This window comes from Corylus avellana, chromosome 7 (genome assembly GCF_965113065.1).
Source record: "Corylus avellana chromosome 7, dhCorAvel1.hap1.2, whole genome shotgun sequence".
Taxonomy (NCBI): Eukaryota; Viridiplantae; Streptophyta; class Magnoliopsida; order Fagales; family Betulaceae; genus Corylus; species Corylus avellana.
The window spans coordinates 6940736-6966415 of record NC_142496.1 but is presented as its reverse complement, the minus strand read 5'-3'; the positions used below and the strand labels follow the sequence as shown (position 1 = coordinate 6966415).

At 38.1% G+C, this 25680-nt stretch overlaps 1 protein-coding gene across 1 annotated transcript; it reads right to left on the bottom strand.

Moving 5' to 3' along the window:
- Positions 1-492: 492 nt before the first annotated feature.
- Positions 493-25312, bottom strand: LOC132183871 (DEA(D/H)-box RNA helicase family protein). The gene is made up of 19 exons (XM_059597331.2): positions 24774-25312; positions 20482-20639; positions 20313-20400; positions 19815-20060; positions 18634-18729; positions 14649-14837; positions 14357-14516; positions 14150-14280; positions 10837-11010; positions 10482-10754; positions 7570-7764; positions 5522-5725; positions 5249-5318; positions 4984-5132; positions 4081-4389; positions 2859-2918; positions 2578-2730; positions 2379-2489; positions 493-1627 (listed from the first exon to the last, which is right to left on the bottom strand). The coding sequence occupies exons 1-19, from the start codon at positions 25125-25127 to the stop codon at positions 1142-1144; spliced, it is 3606 nt and encodes a 1201-aa protein (XP_059453314.2). The 5' UTR covers positions 25128-25312; the 3' UTR covers positions 493-1141.
- Positions 25313-25680: the final 368 nt, after the last annotated feature.

The following is a 25680-nucleotide window of genomic DNA, read 5'->3' as shown; positions in this document are numbered from 1 at the left end:
TCTCCTTTGTTTTTCTTCTTTCTTTTTCTTTTTTTTTTTTTTTTTTTTTAAAGGTATCAGTTTTTATAAAAATTCCTTATACCGATTAAATTTTATGAATTTATTTTCTAACCGTTATCAAATGGATTTTAAATAAGTAATATAAATATAAATATAAAAAAAATTCTGCTAGAGAGAGTCCGAACCACCTAAAACTTTTTATTAAATGGGACATGTGTCATTTTTTGATTAGTTGTAACATGAGAAGAGAATTATCAATGAACTGAATAATATCTAAATAATTATATTAAAAGAGTATTTTTATCTTTTTCACTTTTTTGAGATGAGAAATGAACTGGATCCCAATTCTGTAACATGGTAGTCCTCTTTAATAAAAAAAATTATTAATATAAATGGAGGGTGATTACCCATCCATCCCATCCCTCTGCATTGACACTGAAATATGTTCCAAACTCAACAAATACACAAAAATAGGAAATAAGTAGCGGAAGATTTGGAGAAAGATTGACATGTGTTTCAACACATCTTTCATAAATAACATTGGGCTACAAATGAATGTGGTGTACATCAAATACTTGGTCCTGAGTCCTGACTAGTGAAAGTTGTGTCACACTTTCCAGTTCAAGGAGGCAAAGGCTTTCTTCCACCATGCTTTCCTTTTTTACATGAGCAATTTCCCAAAACTGAGTAGCATAAATCGATCTAATTCTTTCTTGCGAGCAAGAATTTTCTATTCTAAGGTATACCTTATACAGCAGTAACTTATCTTCGATCTGAGACTGGCAGCATCTTCGTGTAAAAGTACAAGCCATATTTGCGTCTTCAGTGAATCTCTCTCCTTTGGCCTCCAAAGAATGTTTGCCCTTCTAGATTAAGGATTCAATAAGGTCAGCATCAGCCATGGATTTTATGAACTCCAGCTTCCCTTCTAGTTGAAACTCCATGTCAAGAAATATATATATTGAGGGTTCACTAAGGTCAGCACCTGCTATAGATGTTATGAAAATCCAGTTCCCTTCTCTGGTTGCAACTCCATGTCCAGAAAGATTCGAACTCGATTCCGTTCCACCAAACCTTTCACTAGGGACTAGGGAGTTCTTTTGTTGGTGGGAAATAACAATAATTAGTTCTTGTAGTCAGTTTAACCCCACTTAGCACTGCGGGTTGAGGATCTTTTCCGATCTTTCTTTTTGCTCTTCTTTAGAAGCATAGACATATGGTCAATATCTGCGGGAGTTGATTGGCTCTCACCCTTCAACCACAGCAGAGCCTCAGCAGCGGCATCCTTTTCTGCGAGTTTCTTATTGCTGCAAGGTTGCCCGTCAAAATTCAACCCATTAAACATCACAGTGGAACGGAACTGGTTGTTTCTCAGCTGCCTTGTCTTGTAGGTGGGTGCTTCATGTCCTGCCCTGGCAAGCAGTGCCTGTAGCTGATTCTTTGAATTATCACCACCTCCACCACTCAAGAGGTTGCCTGGTAGTGGCTCTTTTGTAGTCTTCTTTGAGGGTGCTGCTACTTGGCGATTGAAGACAAATCTACCATTACACTGGTCCTCCGATACCAGCAATCTTACAGCCGACAGGAGCTCATTCTCTGATTGTACATCCAACTTAGGATCCAAAATCTGCCCACAAATATCAAATCAATGTACACATCAACATTGGTGTATATATATATATATATATACACACGCATACTAACAACCATGTGTGCTTTTGCATGTCAAGCATTTTCATAATAATATATAATTTATTATAATGTTCTTATAAATAAAGTAGTATCTAATAAACGTTTTGATAAAACTACTAACATTCTGTTTTATGATGCATATAAAAAATAAAAAATTATCTTTTTTGTCATAATATTTTAACAAAAGATGATCTACACCATTGACAGCATTCTTTTTTGGGTAAACAAAAACACTAGTTGCAATTATTAATATATGGTAGTGAATCATATTTAAGTGGGCTCAATTCTAAAGGGTCCATTCTAGAATGGCTAATTTGGCTTGATAAACAAATTATCTATATTAATAGATATTTTGCAGATTTTTTTTCTTCTGTTTAGATGAATTACTAAGTAAGGTGATAGAGTGGACCAAGTTAGCTTGATGTTGTGGCTCTGTGATAAGCATTCATAATTTTTCCTTTTTGGATTTAACAATAATGTCCTTATCTAAAAGCTCCACATCTTTAAAACTATCGAGGGTTTTTTGGTCAATCAAATTTTGCCTCAAGGAATTGTTTAGAGAGAGAGAGAGAGATCCGGATCAAGAAATAAGGGTGCAACACGACTAAAAAACAAACAGAAATAGATCATCTCTGGAAATTCAAATGCATTTGACTTGTGATCTGTGAAAAATGGTAAATTCTTACTTTCCTCTGCATCAGATCCTCAAGTCCTCTCTTTAAGCTTAAATACATCTCTGCTAAAGCAGGTTTCATGAAAAATTCCAAGTATCCTCCCAGCATTTTCAGGTGTCCATCCTATCAAAAGCCATTTATAGCATCAGTACCTTCCATCAATAATGTATATCCTGGAAGCAATAAGCATAACTGAAGTGAAAGAACTCACTAGACCACCCCTTGAAATGTTCCCACCAAATAAGAGCAGCACGGAATCAGAGACACCAGTTGAATCCCGAAGAAATACTGAATTAACTTTCACCTTTTCATTGAAAACTAGCCATGGATATGGAATTTTGGGTATTCCAGCATTCACAGAATTCTATTTGATACGGTTCAGAATTAATAACCATCAGTGCAATCAGAATTTTGATGAATCAGCATTCCCATTCAAAAGCACAATTGCATGTAAGAATGAAATAAGTAGCCAAAAGAGGAGAAGAAACTCACCGAGTACAAAAGTACTTGCCCATCCTCCATTGTTTTTAATGCAATTGACTTCTCTTTATTCTGTAGAAACAAAATTGTATCGACAAAAATGTCATCAGCAAGCTTAAAAGATAAATAAAATGGTAAGTTTGGTACACGGGAATGATGACTACTTAAGAATAGGAATCAATATTACTAGGAATACAAGAAGCTGAAATAAAATGACCATCCATGTTCATTCGTTTGGTGACAAAACAGAAATGACCAAACATCCACATTGAAATTGAATCAAATTACCTAAAATACCCTAGCTCTACAAATGATTAACCCAATTTTCTTTTCTTTTTTTCTTTCATGGGAACCCAAAAATTAAAAAAAAAAAAAATAGAAAACAATTCATTCCCCATGGGTGGCCGACCACCCCCAAGCACCCCAAGGGGCTCCCGGGGTGGTCCAACCAGCCCCAGTGCAAATGTTATGACGGCCGACTATCCCCAACAATCGGAATGATTTTTCTTTTAATTTTTGGGTTCCAAACAAAAAAAAAAAAGTTGAGAAAAATGCTATTCCATTCCTAGGCAAATAGCTATTCCTCATTTTAGGGGATAGCTATTCCATGTCACTAATTATTCTAAATAAGAGTGGCTATTCCATAGGAATAATCATTCCTTTCTTAGGTCCATCCTTGCGTACCAAATGTGACCTTAAGATAGCTGTTGGCCAGCCAGATTAATTCATTTAATTAGTAAAAAACTGGGTCGCTTATTCTATTTGCTCACTGAAACTTCATTTAACACGACAAAAAAAACCATACCGGAAGAAAAGTAAAGATAATGGAGGCAGCAAGAATAATGAGTCAGGAAAAAAAAGAGTTTTCTGTAAACCAAAAGAAGTAACACAGATGTATGTGTGTATGTGTGCATGTGTGTGTACCTGTGAAAGAGAGACACAGACAAGAGTCAAGAAAACAGGAAAAGGGAGGAGAGGGGGGGAGGACCGCAGAACTATGTTATGCCTTTAGGCCCCAAAAAAGTAAAAATTAGGTATTGACCTTTACAAAGGGTGGTAATTTTTTTTTGATTCTTTTGCCCCACACCCATAACCCACTTACCGACCCCCACCTGTGCCCCTCCCCAAAGAAAAAATAAAAGCCTCTAAATTTATATTCATTTATACCCTTTCACACTTTCTGATAGAGTACTTCGATCTCCAACTCATATGGTGGGGGGAGAACATAACTTACCACAACAGAACATATTCCAGGGTACAAGCCTGCACAGATGACTGCTCGGACAAGATGCTCATCATGGCTCCATCTATTGCAGTTTTCGGTGTTCTGATCAACTAGACCACTATCCTTAAGCAAGCAAAAGAACTGCTTCCGAAGAGAGTCAATGGCTTTCAGAGTTTGAGCAGAAAGGAAATTTCTCCAACAGTACTCGTAACCAGATTGATGTCTTTCAGCATCTTTCCAACCCTCATAAGCTCGGACAAGTGCAAGATGGTCACTGTAGTCACGGGCAGAGAATTGCGCTTTTGCTGACTCTGCAAGCTGCGAAAAAAGTGAAGAAAAAAAACAAAAGGTGATTCCTCACTCCATTGTAGTTGAGAACCCATACTTGATATTAATTATTAGTTACGATTTTAATTCTGCCTCACCATCAACCAGCGAAAGAAACCCAAAATAATTTGAGACTGGAACTCTGGTACAAGTGGTAAAAGTCGTTCTTGGCATTTACATGTAGGAAAACAACATAACTAGTACAGTGGCTTGTCCAAGTTTAAATTCTTATGAGAAATGCTACACTTTTGGAAAGTATAGCATTTCTCAATTCTTACATATGCTTTTTCTAACTTCTCTAACAGTAGTCATAACAAATTTATAACCTCAACAATCTCTATTCCTACACTTATACTCCAAACTTAAATGACCTACGGTATGCTTATAACGTCATACTTTAGCTTATCCTGAATATTCAGATCCTAAATTATCTCACATTTCAATCAAAAGATGTGTATACAGAATGGAAGAAATACATCAATAAAAACATGCTGACATGCAGAGAAGGTAAACATAAAAACGAGAATACATACTAAATCATATAAAATCATCAAAACATAGCATTAAACATAGTATGAAACTTACATCCTTCTTGTCGAATGGCATCAGGAAGGGATCTCTGGCACTAAGGCCAGCAACAACGGTCATAATTGGATCTAGGCAGTTGAAAAGAGCCCCAAATATGAGCATTTTCCCAAGCTTTGGCTCAACTGGAAGCGTTGACAAGTTGCGTCCTGCAAAGCAACCAGTCATGGTTCTGTGGATGTTAACAAACAGCACTACCATGAAATAGCTTAGAAACAAAAATTTTGTGTGCGCATGCGCGCGCGCGAGCGTGTAAGTTCTATACCTAGCACAGTCAGATTTTCATTCTCGTCCAAAGCCCCAATGATGTTCAAGTATTCCACAGCATTTTGAACCTACAAAATAAGCATGATTCAAAGAACTAACATACAGAATCACATAAAATAACAATGACGATAGAAGCAGAAAAATACGGGCTCGTTATGAAAAGCATGTATTTTAATAGCATACAAAAAAGAAGTGAGAAAACTGGCAAAATACATTCCAGGACAGTAATGAATATGCAGAGACTGAGAAGGAAATTGAAATTGAAATTTACCGATAGAGGTTCCGGTGGCTGCAATGCCCTAGATAAGAATTGTGAAATACTTCCAAGTTGTAAACTTTTGATTTGTAAACATAACGACTGTAATGGTGTCCTTAGGAGTTCTGGCAATTGATAATCAGCAAAAGCATCGTATACACATCTGGGATAGAGATGGTAACACTCGCCAGGCTGAACTCGGCCAGCTCTTCCCCTCCTCTATAAAACAGAAGTGGAAAACTAATATCAGCAGTCCATTAAATGAATCAAATCTTGCAGTAAAAAGTAAACAGTGTCAAAGGAACTGTTAAACCTTACTTCAAAATTTTACTACTATATAACTAATACATTATACAATATTTATATTTGTGGCAGCAAGAATGTGGGTAATCCATACTTCAAAATCTACATTACGAGTTACAAGATTTGCGAATAAGTTTCAAGAACACCTTCATTTAGGTAAAGGGGATGACCTGATCCTAGGCTGACAATTACAGATCCAAATCCACTCACTTCCACTTGCTTGTTTGAAGCTAAATGAACTTCAGTGAAGTCTAAGGGGCTTTTAAAGCCCCTAGTTACTAGATACAACCACACCTGCCAACAAACAATGCAAGTAGAAGCTTTTCTAGAGGAAAAGGGACCGTATCTCCATTTTTCATTTTTGATTGTAAGCACATTTCATATGTCAGTCCAGCACAAATATATGTCCTTTAACTGAACCATGGTTTAAATTGCAGGTGTTATATAAATGTACAGGTCAAACTGAGCATGATAGGATCCGAACCAAACATTAAATAACTTCTTATTGAATAGGAAAAGAACACAAAATTTCTTATGCTGGATGACTTTTTGGGAGATTTGGGAAAGGAGAGATCAATATACATCAAAACAAGTATATCATGTAATTGCGGTAAACAAATGATTATATGTTTATAAAACATGCTGCAAAGCAGGTCAGATCGTTCAAACATCCTATACAAACAAAGTTGACCCGCTAAAACCTATGAATTTTTTAGTTTTTTTTTTTTTTTTTGGAAAAGTCTACATTCCCACCAAACTACCACTCACTCTATTGGTGATTTCTCTCTCCCTACCCCTCCCCAAACTATCAATTGCGCCAATGCCCCTCCCATACTTCTAAACATTGTCAATATCCTCCCCTCAAGGACAGCAAAAAGACAAAAATAACCTTAAAAAAAATTCATTAAGCAAAAGTACCCCTATAAATTCGGAAAAAAAGAAAAAAAAAAAAGGAAATGCTGGTGGCCAAATCTGCAAACCACCAAAACACTAGTGTTGCTGAAATCTCCTTCTATGATATCTTGCCTACTGAAACGCAACCTCACAAAGATTCAACAAAAGACTCCATTACAATCTGCAACTCAACAATCAAGACACAACACATGAAACCCAAAGTAATAGTTCCACAATTCAACAAAGTGCGCTACAGGTGTTTCCATGAAGAACTAGTCCACTGGCAGCACACAGAAATTGAATTACCGACACTTATATGAAGGAATTTGGCGAGCCTAGGCCTTGCGTGGTGGCGACTTACTGTCTCGGCAATGAGAGAGATAAGGTTCCAATGAGGATATCATCCTTTATCTTTTTTTCTTTTATTATGATTATTTTATGTTTATTAAGGGTATTATTGTCATTTGGGGGACACTGACAATTTTTGGTAGTTGAGAGAGCGGGGGAGTGGGGGGCTGTTAGACCTGGGAAAAAAGAAAAAGGAAAAAAAAAAAAAAAAAAAAAAAAAAACCTACAAAGCATTTATCCTGCCTGGACCCTGTTGCCATCAACCAAATGCACCCACAAATAAGCATCCACAAGATTTGGCACGCCTATGGTTAGAGTTTTATTTTATTTTCCTATGCTCACCAATATGCATAGTAACTAATGCATTTTATACATGGAAAAGAAAAATTCACAACAAAATAAAAGATACTTTCATGTCAGATATAATCTTATACACCTTTTTCTTTTTCTTTTTTAATATAAGTATATAATCTCATAAACAAGATATGAAAATTGACTTGTTATTGGAATAATCTTACTTGTCGAGCAGCAGCCTTTGATATCCAGGATGGCAACAAACATGGAGTGTTATTTAGTGCATCATATGATGTCTCTTTTGCCTTTCCACAATCAACCACATAAACGACATCATTGATGGTAATACTAGTCTCAGCCATGTTTGTAGCTAGAACTATTTTCCTCACTCCATCTTGAGGCTTATCAAAAATTAACCTCTGTATGCAAAACAATATAAAAAAGGAATCAGGAAAGTCTGCAAGCATTAGATGAACGGTATCATTCATATCTGAACATGTGAATAAGATATGATGTAATACATGTAAGAGACAGGCTTTAGTCATCTTTCAGCACAAACTACCAAGAGTTGGTAGATACAAAATTCAAGGCAAAAATGAATACTTCAGAGATGGCAATTGGTAGGGTTACACTGTAAACTATACCTCAAAGCTTCAGGTTTCCAATTAAACCAATTGGGCTGAACCTGGGATTTTGAACCCAAATTGCGTTGGTAGGGTTTGGTTGTTATTGGGTTGAACTAACTTTGGATTAATTTATACAGAATTTTCATATACTAGTATTTCATTAACCAAAATGAAATCTGACAATTAATTAGGAGTTATACGTAAGTGCTGCTATAATTCGTTTTGGGATGCATGCCGCTAGTAATAATTAAACACAACTTGAATTTCTGGTCAGCTTCAAGTACACAACAAAAAATCCTAATTCTCTTTTGGTGGTCGGATTCAGCATATCTATTTAACTTGGGTTGTGCTTTGCAAATTAGATATTGAAAAAGCTTATGACCACATCAATTGAGATTTTCTGTTGTACATGCTGAGAAAGAGTGGTTTTGGGAAGAAATGGTGTAGTTGGATAGTTCACTATACTCGGATTCAGAAAATCACCATCGTCTTTTACGTTGTTTGTTCTTAAGTTTAAAGTTGTATCGGGTTTGAAGATTAATTTGACCAAGTCAAACTGGGTTCTTGTTGGTAATGTCAATAACATAGAAGGCTTAGTTAGGATTTAGGGATGCAGGGCCTCCTCCTTGCCTAAGGAGTACCTAGGTCTTCCTTTGGGTGCATTGTTTAAAGCTAAATCTATTTGGAATGGCATTATTGAGAAGATTGAACGATGATTGGCTGCTTGGAAGCAGTTGTACTTGTCTAAAGGGGATAGGATTACCTTGATCATGAGCACATTATCTAATTTGTCTACCTACTTTATGTCATTGTTCCCCCTCCTGACTAGCGTAGCCAACCAATTTGAGAAATTACAGTGGGATTTCCTGTGGGGAGGTATGGGCGAAGAGGTCAAATCTTACCTGGTAAGCTGGTCTAAGATGTGTTATCTCTGGCTTCCGAGGCGAGTTTGGGGGTCCAAAATTTGCTCATGTTCAACCAAGCTCTTTTACGGAAGTGGTTATAGTTTTATGCTTATGAGAGGAAGGCAATGTGGAAACTGGTAGTGAACCTTAAATATGGCAGCCAATGGGGCGAGTGGTGCTCTAATGGAGTCAATGGGCTGTATAGCATGGGGCTATGGAAATTTAGTAGGAAAGCTTGGGAGGAGTTTTGTAGTTTTACTAGATTTAAGGATGGGGATGGCTCCAAGGTTAGCTTTTTGCATAACGTATGGTGTGGCATGTTGCCCCTTAAGGGACTGCATCCAGAGTTGTTTAGCATTGCCTGCCTTAGGGATGCTTTTGCAACAGATCATCTTCAATTTTCTAATGGCTTTCCCCAATGGAACATTAATTTTGTTAGAACAACGCTAGGAGTTGGAATTCTTTACTTCGTCCTTCAATCAAATGTACTCCATCAGATTGAGAAATTATGGTGTAGACAAGCTTTACTGGATTCCCCTCCAAGAGGGCAGTTTGAGGTTAGCTCGTGGTAAAATGTCCTAACCCCCAATGATAGCACCTCTTTCCCTTAGAGGTGTATTTGGCACCATAAGGCCTCTGTGAGAGTGGCTTTCTTTGTTTGGTTGTCTGCTCTAGATAAGATACTCACTTTTGATAACTTAAAGAAGCGGCATATCATTCTGATTAATTGGTATTGTTTGTGTAAGAAAAGTGGAGAAACAGTTGACCATCTTTCACTTCATTGTGAGGTAGCTAGTGCATTATGGAACTCTACCTTCAGCTTGTTCTTCTTAGCATTGCTCATGCCTCATCAAATGAAAGATCTCTTCGCTTGTTGGAGAGGAAAGCTTGGTAGCCCTCAAAGTAAAGCCATTTAGAAAATGATTTTGCTATGCTTTATGTGATATATTAGGAGAGAGAAATTACTAAAGCTTTAAAGACAGAGAGAATAGTGGCGGAGTTAAAAGCCTTCTTCTTTAACTCCCTTTTCCATTGGATAGCTGCCTATGATTGTTTCCATATTTTTAATTTCCATGACTATTTTGATCTTTTATCTTTGCTGGTTAGGTGTTTCTCTTGTATACGTCCTGTATACTTGAGTGCACCCTTTGGTTTTAATGAAATTCGATTAATTATCAAATAAAAAAACTTGGGTTGTCTTGGCACAAGCCCAACAATAATGCACGATTTGTTACATTAAATAAGAAACTAAAAGAATGATTTAATATGAAAGAGTAATAGTGTAGTAAGAAGTCCTCACATTCAAATCTATGATCTGTACAGTTAGGACACAAGTCAAGGCTTAGGGCCAGAGCTTTAATCATGGAGCACAGGCAATTTAAGGCTCTCAAGGTGTTGACTTAGAGCCCTTGCCTCATTAACCCCAAATGCTCCTCAAATCCACAATTAGCATATTGATTCAAATGAGAGTAATTATCAACATACTTTAGAATAAAATGATTCCATTTATTGGAAAATTTTGCCATTTTCCAATAGCTTTCAAAGACAAGATGACAGTAATAAATATGCTTAGAGAAGACAACAAAGGATAAATAATTCAATAACCTGCTCAGAGCTGGCCATGGAACCATGGCATGCAAGCAGCAACACCCTGCTCGGATCACCCAAGAGAGGATGAGTTTGGAGCTGGTCCTTCAACGAATTTATGTCATCCCAACCAGTCATAAAAACCAATACAGCACCAGGCCTTTCTTTCTTGACTATGTGGCAGAGCACATGCTCAATGAGGTTAAAACCAATTGAGTCAGGATTCCAACAGGATAAAGAGTCCTGAGTCCGTAAGCTATACTCCTTAAAGTCAGCATCTTCAAGTGCATCCTGTTCACAAGGATAGAAACATATCACCATTGAACCAAGAGCGGACAACAAAAACTGGATGAGCACAAAAAAATTTGTATACCTCAACAGAAGAAGCAATCTGGCTCTTCCTCTTCCTTAAAGCTTGAGCTTGTTTCTGCATTTTCCACCCCTTTTCTTGACCATAATCATCAATTTGATTATATGTAGTCAACCGATATCCTGTCATTTCAATAATATTCTCCAGAAAATGTGCACGTACTGGATATGTAAAACCCTGGAATAAACAAAAAGAAAAACACCACACCCCAAGGTAAATGGTTAGTCCAGCATTCTTTACATTAGGATCATGTCATATTCTCTCTTTTCCTGATAGATGTAAAAGTCCAAGGCAGCGGGGGCACTCTCTAAGTATACACAAAATACAGAAGAGAAATGAAACAAACAGATGAAAAGGAATCAGCATTAAGTAAATTTATCACCCAAAAAAAAAAAAAAGAACACGAACAAACAAGAGAAGATCCATCTAGTAAGAGCCAACGAATCAAAGATCAGCTAATAGCATTTTGAGAATAATTATTCTAATCATAAACTGTTATGATATATAAAAAATAAAAAATAAAAATAAAAATAAAAATTGTTTAGAGACATTACTTATCAAAAAAATAAAAAATAAAATTGTTTAGAGAGATCTAAGTACTTCAAACTCAATTCAACTCAACTAAGCCATAATTCAAACTAAACTAGGGTCGGCACAATGGATCCTTCCTCAACTAATTGGGACCGGCTACATGTATCTCCTTGTCATACTATTCAAGCTAAGGTCATGCTCTCCATCACCTCCTACTGACCAATATCCTCCTTCACTGAGTAACTACTACACACTCAATAATCAAAATCTCCAAGACATGTATACCTTGATAAATAGTTCACCTTATAAAGCTTTAACTATCCTCCTTCATAGAGTGGTGTATTACGTCGGTAAGATTTTCCATTCTTGTGAATGGTTCTCCGGAAGGCTTCTTTAATAGCTCGAGGGGAATTCGGCAAGGGGACCCGCTTTCTCCGTTACTTTTTGTGCTTGTTATGGAGGCATTGAGTAAGATGGTGAATGCGACGATTGACTTAGGCTTTTTGAATGGCTTCTCGGTGGGAAATAGGGTATTATCGGAGTTGGTGGTCTCTCACTCTTTATTTGCTGATGACACCTTGATTTTTTGTGAAGCTTCGATCGAGCAAATCCGGTATGTGCGGCTCATTCTTTTATGTTTTGAAGCTGTTTCGGGTTTGAGAGTGAATCTTGAAAAGTCTAAAATTGTGGCTATTGGGGAGGTGAAAAACATTGAGGGTTTAGCTGATATCCTTGGGTGTAGTGTTGCCGATTTGCCTATGAAGTATTTGGGTCTCCCTCTTGGGGCGGCACATAAGGATACAGCTATTTGGAATGATGTGATCGAAAAGATTGAGCGTCAAATGGCAGGTTGGAAGAGAATGTATCTCTCTAAAGGAGGTCGTTTAACTCTCATTAAGAGTTTGCTCTCTAATCTACCAACTTTTTTTGTCTCTGTTTCCGATCCCTATGAGGGTAGCTAAAAGACTTGAGAAAGTTCAAAGAGATTTCTTATGGGGAGGGGTGCGAGACGAGCCTAAGATGCATCTTGTAAATTGGAATCAAGTCTGTCATCCCTTTCGGTACGGCGGGCTTGGCATTCGAAAGTTGCATCAGTTTAATCAAGCTCTCCTAGGTAAATAGCTTTGGAGATATGCGAATGAGAGTGAGGCTTTCTGGTATAAAGTTATCAAATCTAAGTATGGAGATCAGGATAGTGGGTGGTGAACAAAGAAGGTCTTGGGTTCCCATGGTGTGAGCTTATGGAAGCACATTCGTCAAGGTTGGGATTTTTTTGCCAAAGGCATCCGTTTTGAGGTGGGGGTGGGTTCGAAAGTTCCTTTTTGGCATGATATTTGGTGTGGGGATTCCACTTTGAAGCATGCTTTCCCGTCCTTGTTCAACATCGCCAGACATAAAGAAGCTTGGGTGAAGGATAACTTCATGTGGAGGAGTGGGGTAGTCGAGTGGAATGTCATTTTTGTGCGGCCCGTACAGGACTGGGAGATGGATTTTGATTTCTGCTTTCTTAGACCGGTTGTACTCTTGCAAGATATCCACAAGTTCTGTGGATCATATTCGATGGTCATCGTCTAAGAAAGGCAAGTTCGAGGTTAAGTCACTTTTCAAGGCCTTGTCTAATTTAGATCATGAGGTGTTTCCTTGGAAGAGCATTTGGCGTACTAAGGTGCCTATGCGAGTGGCTTTTTTCGGGTGGACCGCGGCCTTAGGCAAAATTTTGACTCACGACACCCTGCGGAAGAGGAACCCAGTGATAGTGGAGTGGTGTTGTATGTGTAAGAAGAATGGAGAGTCAGTCAATCATCTTTTTCTCCATTGCGAGACCGCGAGCATTCTTTGGCATACTATTTTTGATCGATTTGGGTTGCATTGGGTCATGCCTTGCAAGGTGAGGCGCTTGTTCGATTGTTGGTGGTCGGGAGGACGTTCCCGAAGTGCAGTAGTGTGGAAGATGATCCCTCTGTGTCTCATGTGGTGTATTTGGAATGAAAGGAATGCTAGATGCTTTGAGAACTCCACTAGGACCATAGAGGAATTGACCCATTTCTTCTTCTTTACTTTGTATTCCTGGACAGCCGCTTGGCTTGCTCCTATAGGGATTAGTTTCTCTGATTTCCTTTTTCATTTTTCTCCCTCTTAGGCGCTCTCTTTTATACTTCCTGTGTATGTGGGTTGTGCCCCTCTGCGCTTTTTATATCATTATTACTTATCAAAAAATAAAAACTATGCTTCTAGCTTGACGTATCAAGCAAAAATTCAACAAAAATCAAAGCCAATTTAGGTTTCTAACTTTGAAAAAGAAGTTGGCTTTGCCAAAATTTCAAAAGTCTTCACTTCTCAATTTAGCTCATAGTTTAACCTATTTTCAAAAATTAAGATCAAGCTTAGGAAGTGAATTTTTGAGAAGCTTTAGAAGAAAGTGATAAGAATCTGAACCACTTCTTCAGCATTCAATAGGGACCATAATGCCCTCCAGCAAAGTGTAACACACTGTAAAGGCCATTACAGACTACAACATAAATGAGTAGGCATAATGTTGGTGATCTTAAATGAGCTGGCCTCAAAAGTTATTGATACACAACACACTTAATAAAAAGCAAACAAGAAGATGAGTTACCCCTGTTTACGAAATTAATATTATAGTCATGGAGTACACAAAACTTCATCCTCTACCAACAAACACTTCATCAGTTGTGTTCATATTATATGTGCTGTGATTGCTGATTGACTATATGAGGTAGATTTTGACATACAAATGATATAGTGATTAGAATCCTGAACTTACAGGGATATGCATTGTTGGAGCACCACCAAAGTAGGAAGAGAAAAGCTCCGCATTGAGGGTTGCACTCATCAAAATTAACCTCAACTCTGGTCTACGAGGAAGGAGATCTTTGAGGACAATAAGAAGAAAATCTGACATAAAAGCAAACAACGGTAAACTTCATATTTGATATACTGATGAACAAAACATAATCAATTCCTATGTTACCTTCATTCATTCCACGTTCGTGTATCTCATCAACAATAACGTGAGTTACCCCTTTCAAATTTCTATCCAAAAGTAATCTCCTCAACAATATACCAGTGGTGCAAAAAAGAAGGCGAGTGTCCCTTCCTTTCACTCCCTCAAGCCGAACTTTGTAACCAACCTTTCAGAAGAAGAAAGATTTAATTGGGAAGGGGGGGGGGGGGGGGGCATTAAATGTCCATCTGCTAATAAAAATTATTGACAAGCTTAAAAAATTCTTGAAGCAAGTCATAAGATCAGCCACAAAACTTACAGATTCTCCCAGTTTCTCCCCTCGTTCTGCAGCAACTCTTTCAGAAACAGACATCGCAGATATTCGTCTAGGCTGAGTACATATAATACTACAGACAGCTCCACGAACAGCTTCAATTTCAGATTCCAAGATGTATTGAGGAAGTTGTGTAGTTTTACCACAGCCAGTTTCACCTGAGACAACAATGACCTGCAAAATTATATGTATTATTAATCACCTTAATCATTTGTTTAGTCCCATGCATGTATAACAGCCAATGTATCTACACAGAAACCATGTAATAAACTGATGGTACAGAAAATTGTATCCCTATCTATCCATACAAGGCAGTACAGATGGACTGATCAAAACAGGCTGCTGTGTCAAAGCAATTACAAAGTGCATGCTATAAAAGAAAACCATCCAAGATATCCCAAATTGACCCAAGAAAACATTCTAAATAGCAACAGCAACCTCACAAAGAAGAAAAAGATGGTCCACAGACTCCCCATTCTTTTTACACATGCAACACCTATCGACCACAATGACGTGCCACTTTCTGAGATTATCCATGGTAAGGATCTTTCCTAGGACCACCGAATTTTAGTTAGAGAAAAGGACTGTGTGGCTAGTGCAGAGCCCCACTTCCTTTTGTCAACTATGCCCACAGGCTGGAGCAAGAAAGGTGGCGGAACGGGACTCACAGGATTGATGGATAAGTCACAAGTTGTTTTGGTTTGGGAGTGGAGGCCAAGGGCAAGTAGTCACAAACTAAACAGGTAGGGGGAGATCCAGTGGAGTTTTGGACAGGACCCATTTGGATTGGATTTAATGCCAATTAGTCCATGTGATGGGAGGTGTGTAATTAATAATTCGGTGCCTACCATGCCTGGATTTCTTGCCAATTTTTTGCCTGTGTTTTTCTTTTTTTGGATTTTGGATCTCCCGGAATTTAATTATGAGCTGGAGCAAGAACCAGCTAAGTTGGAGAGGAGGAAGGCTGGACCGAGGCTGAAGTTGGTGCGCAAAGGCATGGGGCTGAGGTATATGGAGGAAACCTCAGAGAGTCTTTGCAAGAAATGCCACTAAAGGCACATGGGATTTGGTTGGGTAGCACTTTTGGTTTCAATGGATTTCCCTTAGTTTAAGGACACCAAGGAAGTCTGTTGCAGGAGACTTTTTAGGAATTTTCCCTACATTTAGGAAATTGAATAAGATTTAGGAAGTCTGTTGCTAGTGCTCTTAGACAGATACATCATTTTTCAAGTAGCCAAACGACACTCTATCTTCTCAATAACATCATCCCAAATATGCTTGGCCTTATAGGAGGGCCCCAATGATAGACCAAGTTACTTCAAAGGCAGAGAAGAATCTTAGAGGAGTTCAAAGAGAGGCTTCCTCCCCGTTGAAAAGATCCACGTCCCCACAAAGTGGCGGGTTGTACACAAGCTGCCTATTCCTTCCACCAAGTGGCGGGTTGTACACAAGCTGCCTATTCCTTCCACCACAACCCAAATCCATCCCTGCCAAGGCAGATAGAGTTGGTACTTTCCCAATATCCCTAGTAACTTTAGCCTCCCCATGACACTTGCAAAGAAAGTAAGGACAGAGGGAACAAAGATCAATGAAGGAGGTATACTCCCCTTATTGACAGCAAGAGTTCACCTAGCCTTAAGATGTCTAGGAAGGCAACCCCCAACAAGCCCCGAGGCAAAAGCACCAATATCTAGATTGTCTATCCAATACCAAGACTGAGGTCCAGCATACAACCACCCAAAGGCCCTAAGCTGATATCAGGACTAACCACAGCACCATCAAATGCCTCCATGCCATAAGGGTCGTAACACCTCCACACCACCTTCGACCTATCACCATCGGCAACATCTAAATGACTCTGAGCACCTCCAGCAGGCTCTGCAATGCCTCCATACCAAAGGGACCGCAACACCTCCACACCGCCTTCGGACCATCACCGTCGACAACATCTGAAATGATTTTGAGAGAACCTCGAAGACTCTACAACACCTCTGATAGTTTCTGCAAAGCTTGCCTTACTCCCCTCCACATGAAACAGCAACTACAGAACAACACCAAAAGGATCCGGCACTTAACCCAACTCGGGAACCCCAATCTGAAAGGCTCAGCACCCTGCCTTTTTTTCCATTTCAACAAGTGTGACTAGAGCTTTAGAGGGAACTTAGCCCGAGCTCCTCCCAAGCCCATTAGGGCCTTACCTTTTTAATCTCAAGTTGCATGAAACACAAGTGGACATTTTGGCAGTCTTGGGCTTAGTTGGGTCAGCACTGGGTTTCGAAGACCCAGCTTTGGGTTGGGACCCATTACCCACAAAGGCAACTTTAAGAACCTGATCTAGCCAAGTTAAGCACCAAGACACATCCATATTGATACGCTTCAACGTCTCTCTAGGGGTGAAAGAATCAAGACTTTCACCAAAATTTTCTTCCAATCTCGGGCAGATTCCACCAGCGTAAAAGCTAGGATTTCCTCCATACCCTACAACACCTAAAAACGGCAGCCGACCAGTCGTTGTCTGTCCCAACCGGGCAACCAAATTGGCCTTCCCAGAATTGCCCGTCGATAAGGAAGAGACTATTGGAGACTTCAAGACCTCTACATACAGCCTTTTCCCCCCTACATCAGGGGTGTCGACGTCAACAAATGCTTTCTCTTATGCGTCTCCGCCGTGAAAGTCCTCCACCCTTCGCCATTTCTCCCTTTCAACACAAGGATGTGACCCCTCCATCTGCCTCCTCTGTGCTTCTCCACGAGCAAGAAATGCCCATGCTTGCTCGAGCAGCATTAGGCGAGGACAACAGGAGAGCAAGCTCTGGAGCATCTACAGAACACCAACGTTCCTATCCCTCGCAGCAATTCCTCTACAGTGGCTAGCAACCAATGGCTGTCAGCCTTACCCAAGAACATGTATGGAATACAATCCCTGCAACTTTCACGAATCCCTCACCACCATCTCAAACATTTTGGATTCAATTGAACAACACCTTAGCAACACCATAATACTAATCCATTCTCAAACACATAACACCTAATGCAGCGTGAAGAAAAACAAAACTCTAACAATAACAGACAGTGGACGAGCCTACATGCGCCGCCAAGTTGCAGAGAATTCTCTTCTCATTTTGTACTTGCTCCTATTAATTTTATTGCCACCCTAAATCATTATGGCAATTCATATGGCAATAAATTATATTTTTGGAATAAATGTAGCAAAATCATAAAACAACAATGGTATAGATGTTTTAGTCTCAATGAAATTATTTAGGGGTTAGATAACCAAAATGCCAAAACGTACATCTCCACTTCTGCACAAATTACACACATCCGCAGACCCATTGCATTGTATTAGACATCAAGGAATACCAACAATAAAAATCATGATAGTAGAAATGAAATCCTCTTCAACGTGGTATTCTTACATTCATAATGACCATATCAAGTGTGAAAACAATCTTCTATCACCAACTAGTAACCCCAGAAATACCAGAATCAGCAATATAACAGAAAAGGAAAAATGTCACAGCTAAAGGAATATACGATAACTTGTGATTGAGATTTTAGAAATTAATTATTAAAAAAAGAAGGTAATAGATTAATTGTTGGGTATAAAGTAATGCATCAGATGCGTCCTTTGGTTTAAGAAAAAAAAAATCACCAGCTTCATTGAGGAAGGCACACGCACACACAGAGGCATACCTTGATGCAGTAATATATCACTGATAAGTATACTTGCAACAGCACATACACAATCATCTTATTCCAATAAAACTAATCCTTTGATGTAGAAATAAATAAATGTCTGTAGCAGGTTAGGAACACAAACAAAAAGGATTCCAACATATAACAACCCCTAAAATGCATATGAGATAGCCTAACTAATTTCTTCTTGAAGGCAAACTCATACTTGTAAAGGAATATAGGTAAGACAGTCAACCATGATCTACAATAGTGACCATGAATCATACTTCACCTGATTTTCAGAAATGGCTTTTAATAATGCATCTCTCGCTTTGAATGCAGGGAGACTTCTACGAAATTCAAGCATCTTTTGACCTTCAGGAGATTCCTATAGAGGAATAGATATTAACAAAACACTTGCAGTTATTTACAGGTGAAAAAAAGGGGGAAATACAATGAAAACGAGTGAAAGCCTCATTAATATTACTTCAAAAAGTGAAATACAATGAAAACGAGCATACACCAATCATTTGATTACTCCTTATACAAACCAATTATTGCAAGAGAAAAACTTATTAACATGAAACATAAAAGCAAACAAATATAATGTATTAATAAAGTAAACATGCATAAGTGAGCACCATATGTCTTATATTCAAGGGTATGAGAACGTGCTAATAGTTTACCAAAAGAAGATAACAGGAACAAAGCAAAAGAACGATTCCTTTTTTCTTTTTTGACAATAATATTAAAGTTTTATCAGAAAAGTTCGAGACCTAATGCGCACAGGAAGTGCACAGAAGCTTCCCCTAAAGTTTACAGAAGAAGTGATAGAAACATTGTCAACTCATACAAAGATTGCAAGAGTAAGGATTTAAGCTCAAGGATAGGCATCCAAACAACATTATAAGTGTCTTAAACCTAATCTTGCACCACTAATATGCATAAAACCACAAAACTTGTCAATAGTAAACCTCACAAGTAACCACTTCTAAACCTTTTCACGTCAAAAGAGAGGCATTTCACCTAATATGGTGCTATGCAAACTATTCACTGCACGGACAGGTCAGATATAAAAAAATAAAAAATGAACAAAAGGAGAATCAGAAATTCTTTACTCATGCTCCTTGGAGAATTTGTTTGTCAAGAATTTAAAATATTTGGATCATGTCAACACATCATATTATTCTACGAAAAATATACAAAATATTTCTTAAAAATAAAAAATAAAAAATTTCCAAAATGAAAATAAACCAGGGTAAACCTAAGTTTTAATTGAGAAAGAGCCACATCTCTAATAAAAAAAAAAAAAAAAAAATCCAAAACAAAGCAAATGCGCACGCCAGTCTTTAAGAAAGTATTGAGAGAGAGAGAGAGGTAGGATAACTACATCATGAACAAAGTGCTACAGTAAAAAAGGGCTGTAGGATAACGACAGCAAGAAGAAAGTAATCCAGATGTTAGTCTGCAAACCTGCCAATCCTGTTGCTTATTTCGCAATTGCAAACTTCTCTGTCGGAGGATTTTCTCCATGGCAACACTATTCTGTTTCAAGGGCTCCTGCTGCTCGTAAAGCCCCTCATCAGTAACAACACTTCCAGCACTGCTTGATCTTGAAAAGGAATTATCTGAGAAACTTCCAGTGCGCATAGATTTTTGAGAAAGATAAGCCTTGAGATGAGCATCTACTTCTCTTTGCAATCCTAAAGGTAAAATCACCTGTTTGTAGCCAAAAAGTAAGTAAATCACATAGGCTTCACTACGATGCAAAATTTAGTACCTTCAAGAAATTTGCACAAACTTCCTAGGGTTAAAAACAAGAATTGCCCATCTCATCCATTTTAATTAAGTGAAATTCAGGCAAGCTTTTCACAAAAATGCTCAAAGAGAAGCAAGTCATCCCTTCTCCATAAACATAAAGTAAACGACATTGAACAGTTAAGGAATAAGAGTGAGGATGCAAGACAATACCTCTCTCTGTGGACGCCTATCATCCAGGTCAGGTCTATAATTTGGCAGAGGAACTTTACTAAAGACGACAACTTTTGCATATTGATGGCTGCCAAAACAAATTATACTTAAAAGACAGAAGAGATATAATTATAGGTTGCAAGATTTCTATATATACTTAATCAGATACCTATGTAAACCCATTCTGGTTGCCAGCACTGAGAGTTGCTCAAAATCACGCCTATCTTTTCTCTCCCTTGACGCCACTTCTTGCTCGTCTTTGTTGCGAAGCAGCATTGTTAACTTCCATCTCCACCCATCAATGTTATCAAGGGTCGAAGCACACTGCTAATAAAGTGAATAGAGACAAGAAACCTATCAGTCAAGAGAGACATTTTTCACACAAAAACATATAAATAGCATGCATTAACAAGTAGAATGATGAAAAATATGACACAACATCACCAATGCTTAACTACATTCCCAAATAACAACCTGTCTGAGCAACAAAATATCATAACTAAGCTATAAAATTTGCAACATTCACAACAACTGATCCAAACATCATAGACCATGTGCAACACCCCACCCCATTGACACATAATATTTTCTGCTTTTGGCTCCCCCAACCAGACTTCCCAAGAGGACACCCATCCTGGTACTACTCTCACAGAAGCACGCTTAACTCCGAAGTTCTGATGGGTTCATGACCATCACGGCTTTAACAACGTGTGATGTGCTTATATGTATACTCGCACAATTTATGACAACAACGCATTTTAAAACCGTAATGGTCATGATCCCGTCAGAACTCTGCAGTTAAGCAAGCTTATGCAAGAGTAGTATCAGGATAGGTGACCTCCTAGGAAGTCTGGTTCGGGAGAGCTAAAAGTGGACAATATTGAGTGTCAATGGGGTGGAGTGTTACACCATGTATATCACATGGGCACTTGATATGCGTGTGGTAAGCACATAGATCAAAGAGTAAGAGCTACAAGAGCTGGAACAGGAATCCCTGAGTGTCCTTATAAAGCATCCCAAGGTTCAAAAACATCTTTTTAGCCTTTAAATATATGTTCAAATGAAAGAGCAAAAATCATGACCATGTCTGGAATCAATCAGTTTTGCCTTGGGCTCAGTTTCATGTATCAAGTGTGTTAATACAAAACAGAAGAACATGATAACCAACAAAAATAAAAAATAGGGGCACATACTGTTACAACGTGCTTTAGGGGTCAAGGTCTCAGTCTCCTTACCCAAAAAATTTGAAAAGGATTATTTTATTTTTTCACTCTCAAGAAATCTTAAATATGGAACCCAAAGCTCACATGCAAACAAGACATGGTTTCTCTAATAAATTATCCAATAAATTGGATGAGATACCCTGAAGCAACTTTTTTTTTATAATTAATCGAAATATCATTAAAAACGTAAGGCGCCTCTATATGCACAGGAAGTATACAAGAGAAACCATCTAGGTAGTAGGGGCAAAAAAGAACAAGAAAATCATAATAACTAATCACTAAAGGAGAAACATAAGCAGCTATTCAAAAATACAAAGTTGTTGAAAAACAATTTTTCAACTCCTCCAAAGTCCTCTTGCGGTCCTCAAAATACCTATCATTGCTTTCTCTCAAAAGACACCACAAAAGGCAAAGGCACCATCTTCCAAACAGCAGTACTCCGAGAGTTGCCAGCGGTCCACCAACAAGCAAACAAATCAACTACTCGTTTAGGCATAACCCAAGACAACCCGAATCATTTGAATAAAATATTGCAAATGGCACAAGCAACCTCACAATGAAGAAAAAGGTGGTCCACAGACTTCCCATTCTTTTTGTACATAACACACCAATCAACCACAATGACATGCCGCTTCCAGAGATTGTCTATGGTAAGGATCTTCCCTAGGTCCGCCGAACACAAAAAAAAAGGATACCCTCAATGGAACCTTGGCCCTCCAATCCAAGCATTAATTCAATTTAGACTAAGTTTGTCCATAGCAACATAAGCAATATGGTGCTTAATGAAAAATGTTGACTATACAGTGTAAAAAAAAATCTCCCATGAGGTTATGCAATGTTTTTTTAACATATGAATTGAAAAATAGCACAAATCGTTTCTGCTACCTTGATCATATGTGTTCATCAAACAGAAGTACATGATCACATGAATATTAAGTATTAATGAACAGGAAAACTAGCATACAAATCTCATCCAGGTCCAGGAACTGATCAAGGCATTCATAGAATACAACCTTAACTCTATATCTTCAAGCAACAAGCATCCTTAAGTGTGTTAAAAAATTTAGTAATTCAACAGGTTCTCACAAATAACTTGAAATAAGTCTATAATTCAATTGTATATATCAGAGTTTTTATCAGAGCATTTGTCACCTCAATTTTTTTATTTTCCAAAAGCCACATTTTGTAAACTTAGGTTAGGAATTGGTTTATAAAAGGAAAAATAAAAAATTAGGCCTGGGTTTTCACAAGTTTAAATCTTGCGCACAGGTTTTCAAAAAGAGGAGGGTGGCAAAGGATTTGATTTAGGGTCAGGGGAAAGAAAGAAAGATATGTATATATAGCAACCCTGCCATCCCAAAACTACGTAGTTTTGATTTCAATAAATTGTATATTAGGAAAAATTAAAAATTAAAAACGAAACGACGTCATTTTATACCTCCACTATCGGTTCCTTATCGGTTCGGTTCGGAAACCGATAAGAAAAATGTTTTACCAATTACCAAACCGAAAATCGGTATTAAAATCTTAACCGATTACCGACCGACTTCTGTCGGTTGACAGTTAATGTCGGTTCGGTCGCAGTCGATAGACAGTCGGTAATCGGTTAATCTGCCCACCCCTATGCAATTCCAATAATATCCTTTAAAATAATAAAATTACCAAAAAAAAAAAACCTCTCTTCTTCTGTAGGGGTGGAGGTCGGCCTCCATACCCATACAATTGGGTTTTTTTACTTTTTCATTTTCATTATGTCTTGTCTTTTTCGTAATTTTATTATTTTAAGGGTATAATTGAAATTTCACAGGAAGCAATAGGTATGACATGTCCAATTTATTACGTGGCTGCAGGTGACTTAATGACTGGCTAATGCGGTAGAAACTCCGTCATCAATTTGGATGGAAAAGCTAATCGAAAGAGTATTTTTAAAGTGACTAAAAACTAAGAAGTGATTCTTTTTCTTTTTTTTAAACCTGAGTGATTTTTAACCATGTAAAAACCCAGGGACCAATTTTCTATTTTCCCTTTATAAAACAATAACAAGAGGAGAAAGAACCCAAGAGTTAAAAGAAAAAAGGTTTGGAGCCCTCTAATCTAATTCTAAGATTCAACCCATCAAGGTAAACAATATTGAGCCTAGAAGCCATGTGAAGAAAAATTGAAGTAGCAATCTATAGATTTTTGCATGCAAGATATTGACTAGTACTAATGTTGGAAGCCAGTAATATAATTGCTTATCGATAACAAGTTCTGCAACAATATCAACACAATGCAAAATTGAACTCAATATACTTTGCATCAACAAAATATGCTCATCTGGTGGCCAAAAGACCAAAGGAAAATTGTAAAAAGAAAAATAAAAAGCAAAAATGAAATCAAATTTATCCGATAAAGTTTTTCCAGAAGTTAGGGGCCGAAAGGAACCACAAATATAATGGTTCCAGCAACAAAGAAAAGCTTTGTGCAATCATTTAGCTCAATTTTATTTTCTTAGTAACTAAACAGCAAAAGGTGTAGGATTTCTTTTCTTCTTTTTCGTGGATGATCAAAGTAGTAAGGTTTCACATTTCCTTCCCTCAACTTTCTCAGCTACTCAGCAAAGGGTTACTGAGAGCTTATGGTTTGGGCTATGCAACATAAATCACACTTTTTGTCGATCACCCACAATCCAAACCTCACTCTAACAAACTCCAAAACCAACATCACTGTAACAGGTATATTAGATAAGTAAGCAACCAAAATGTGGTAAGCTAGTAGGAGCAATTCTGTTATTCTGTTATAATACAGTTTAGTTAGTTGAGAAGTTAGTTGAAGTGTTAGTTGTGGGAGGATGTATAAATAGCCTCATTTGAGATGTAATTAGGAGCTTTGTAGTCATTTGTTCATTTGTGAACTGGAGGAGGAGTCCTCGAATACTTAGGAGGTTTAGGTATCCTCAAAATAGCTAGTTCAATAGTCAATTCATTCTATCCATTTCTCTTCTCTTTCCATATTTGCCTTCATTAACAGCTGTTATAAGAACAGAACCGTTACAATCACATACACTTTCAAAAATCGAAATGGCAGTTCGGAAAACTACTTTCCTTTGTTTTTCAAAAGCTAAATTCAACTAAATTCTCTGTTCCAAAAACGAATAAACATTTCGAATGCCCAACCAAGCATTGCCAAACTCGACAAAATACCATAAACCCAATACACAAAACCCAAATTCCACAAAATGGGGGAGCCTAAAACTTACAGATTGCTGCTTAGCGGGCCCCAACTCACTATCAGACTCGTCACTCGAGACGTCCTGGTACGCGAACCGGCCATAACCCGAGCTCTGCTGGTCCCAAAGCGGCCTAGCGACCCTCCTCTGCCTCACCCTCCGGTCCACCTCGACCGCCGAGCATGTGACCCGCGGTCTCGAGTAGGGCCGCACGTGCGAGTTCCGAAGCCCCGGCGGTCGGTTCCTCGTAAAGAAAGGTAAAAGTGAAGGTCTTAGGGATTTGGGGACTCTAAAGTAGGTTGTGGCGGTGGGTCTGAGAGACATGGAAAGTAAAGGGGTTGTGGTGATTCTGATGTAGCCCTGGAAAATGGCCGAGTACGGCATGGTAGATAGGTGTTTTGTGTAATTGTGTGTATGCCTGAGAGAGAGAGAGAGAGAGAGAGAGAGAGAGGTAATAGGATCCTTGGAAATGTTGTCAGTTAAAGGGAGTTGGTTGACAAATGCTGAAATAAGGGATAGGGTTCTGTGACACTGGGGAAGTGTCACCGTTTCTTTTGGTGGCGATTGAAGAGAAGTAGCGCAGAGGTTCTACCTCGGTGGCTGGGGTTTTTCCTTCATATATAGTTTTGTGCCTTTTGTTTTTTTAAAAAAAAAAAAAAAAAAAAAAAAAACTGGCTCCAAATGTCTGCGATTTATTGGCTGACATAAAAGAGTATTTAGAATGAGAAATGTTATTTCAGCATTTCTTAAAAAAAAAAAAAATTATACTTCAGATTTTATTTTATTTTATTGAGAGAAATGACGCAAATACTTTCGTTCTCACCCTCTTACTTTTACACTCTTTGACGTGACTTTTAAAATCATCATTGAATCACTATAAAATTTTGGATATAATTGTAATGTTAAAAGTTAGGTTGGGAAATGTAAGATTGAGAAT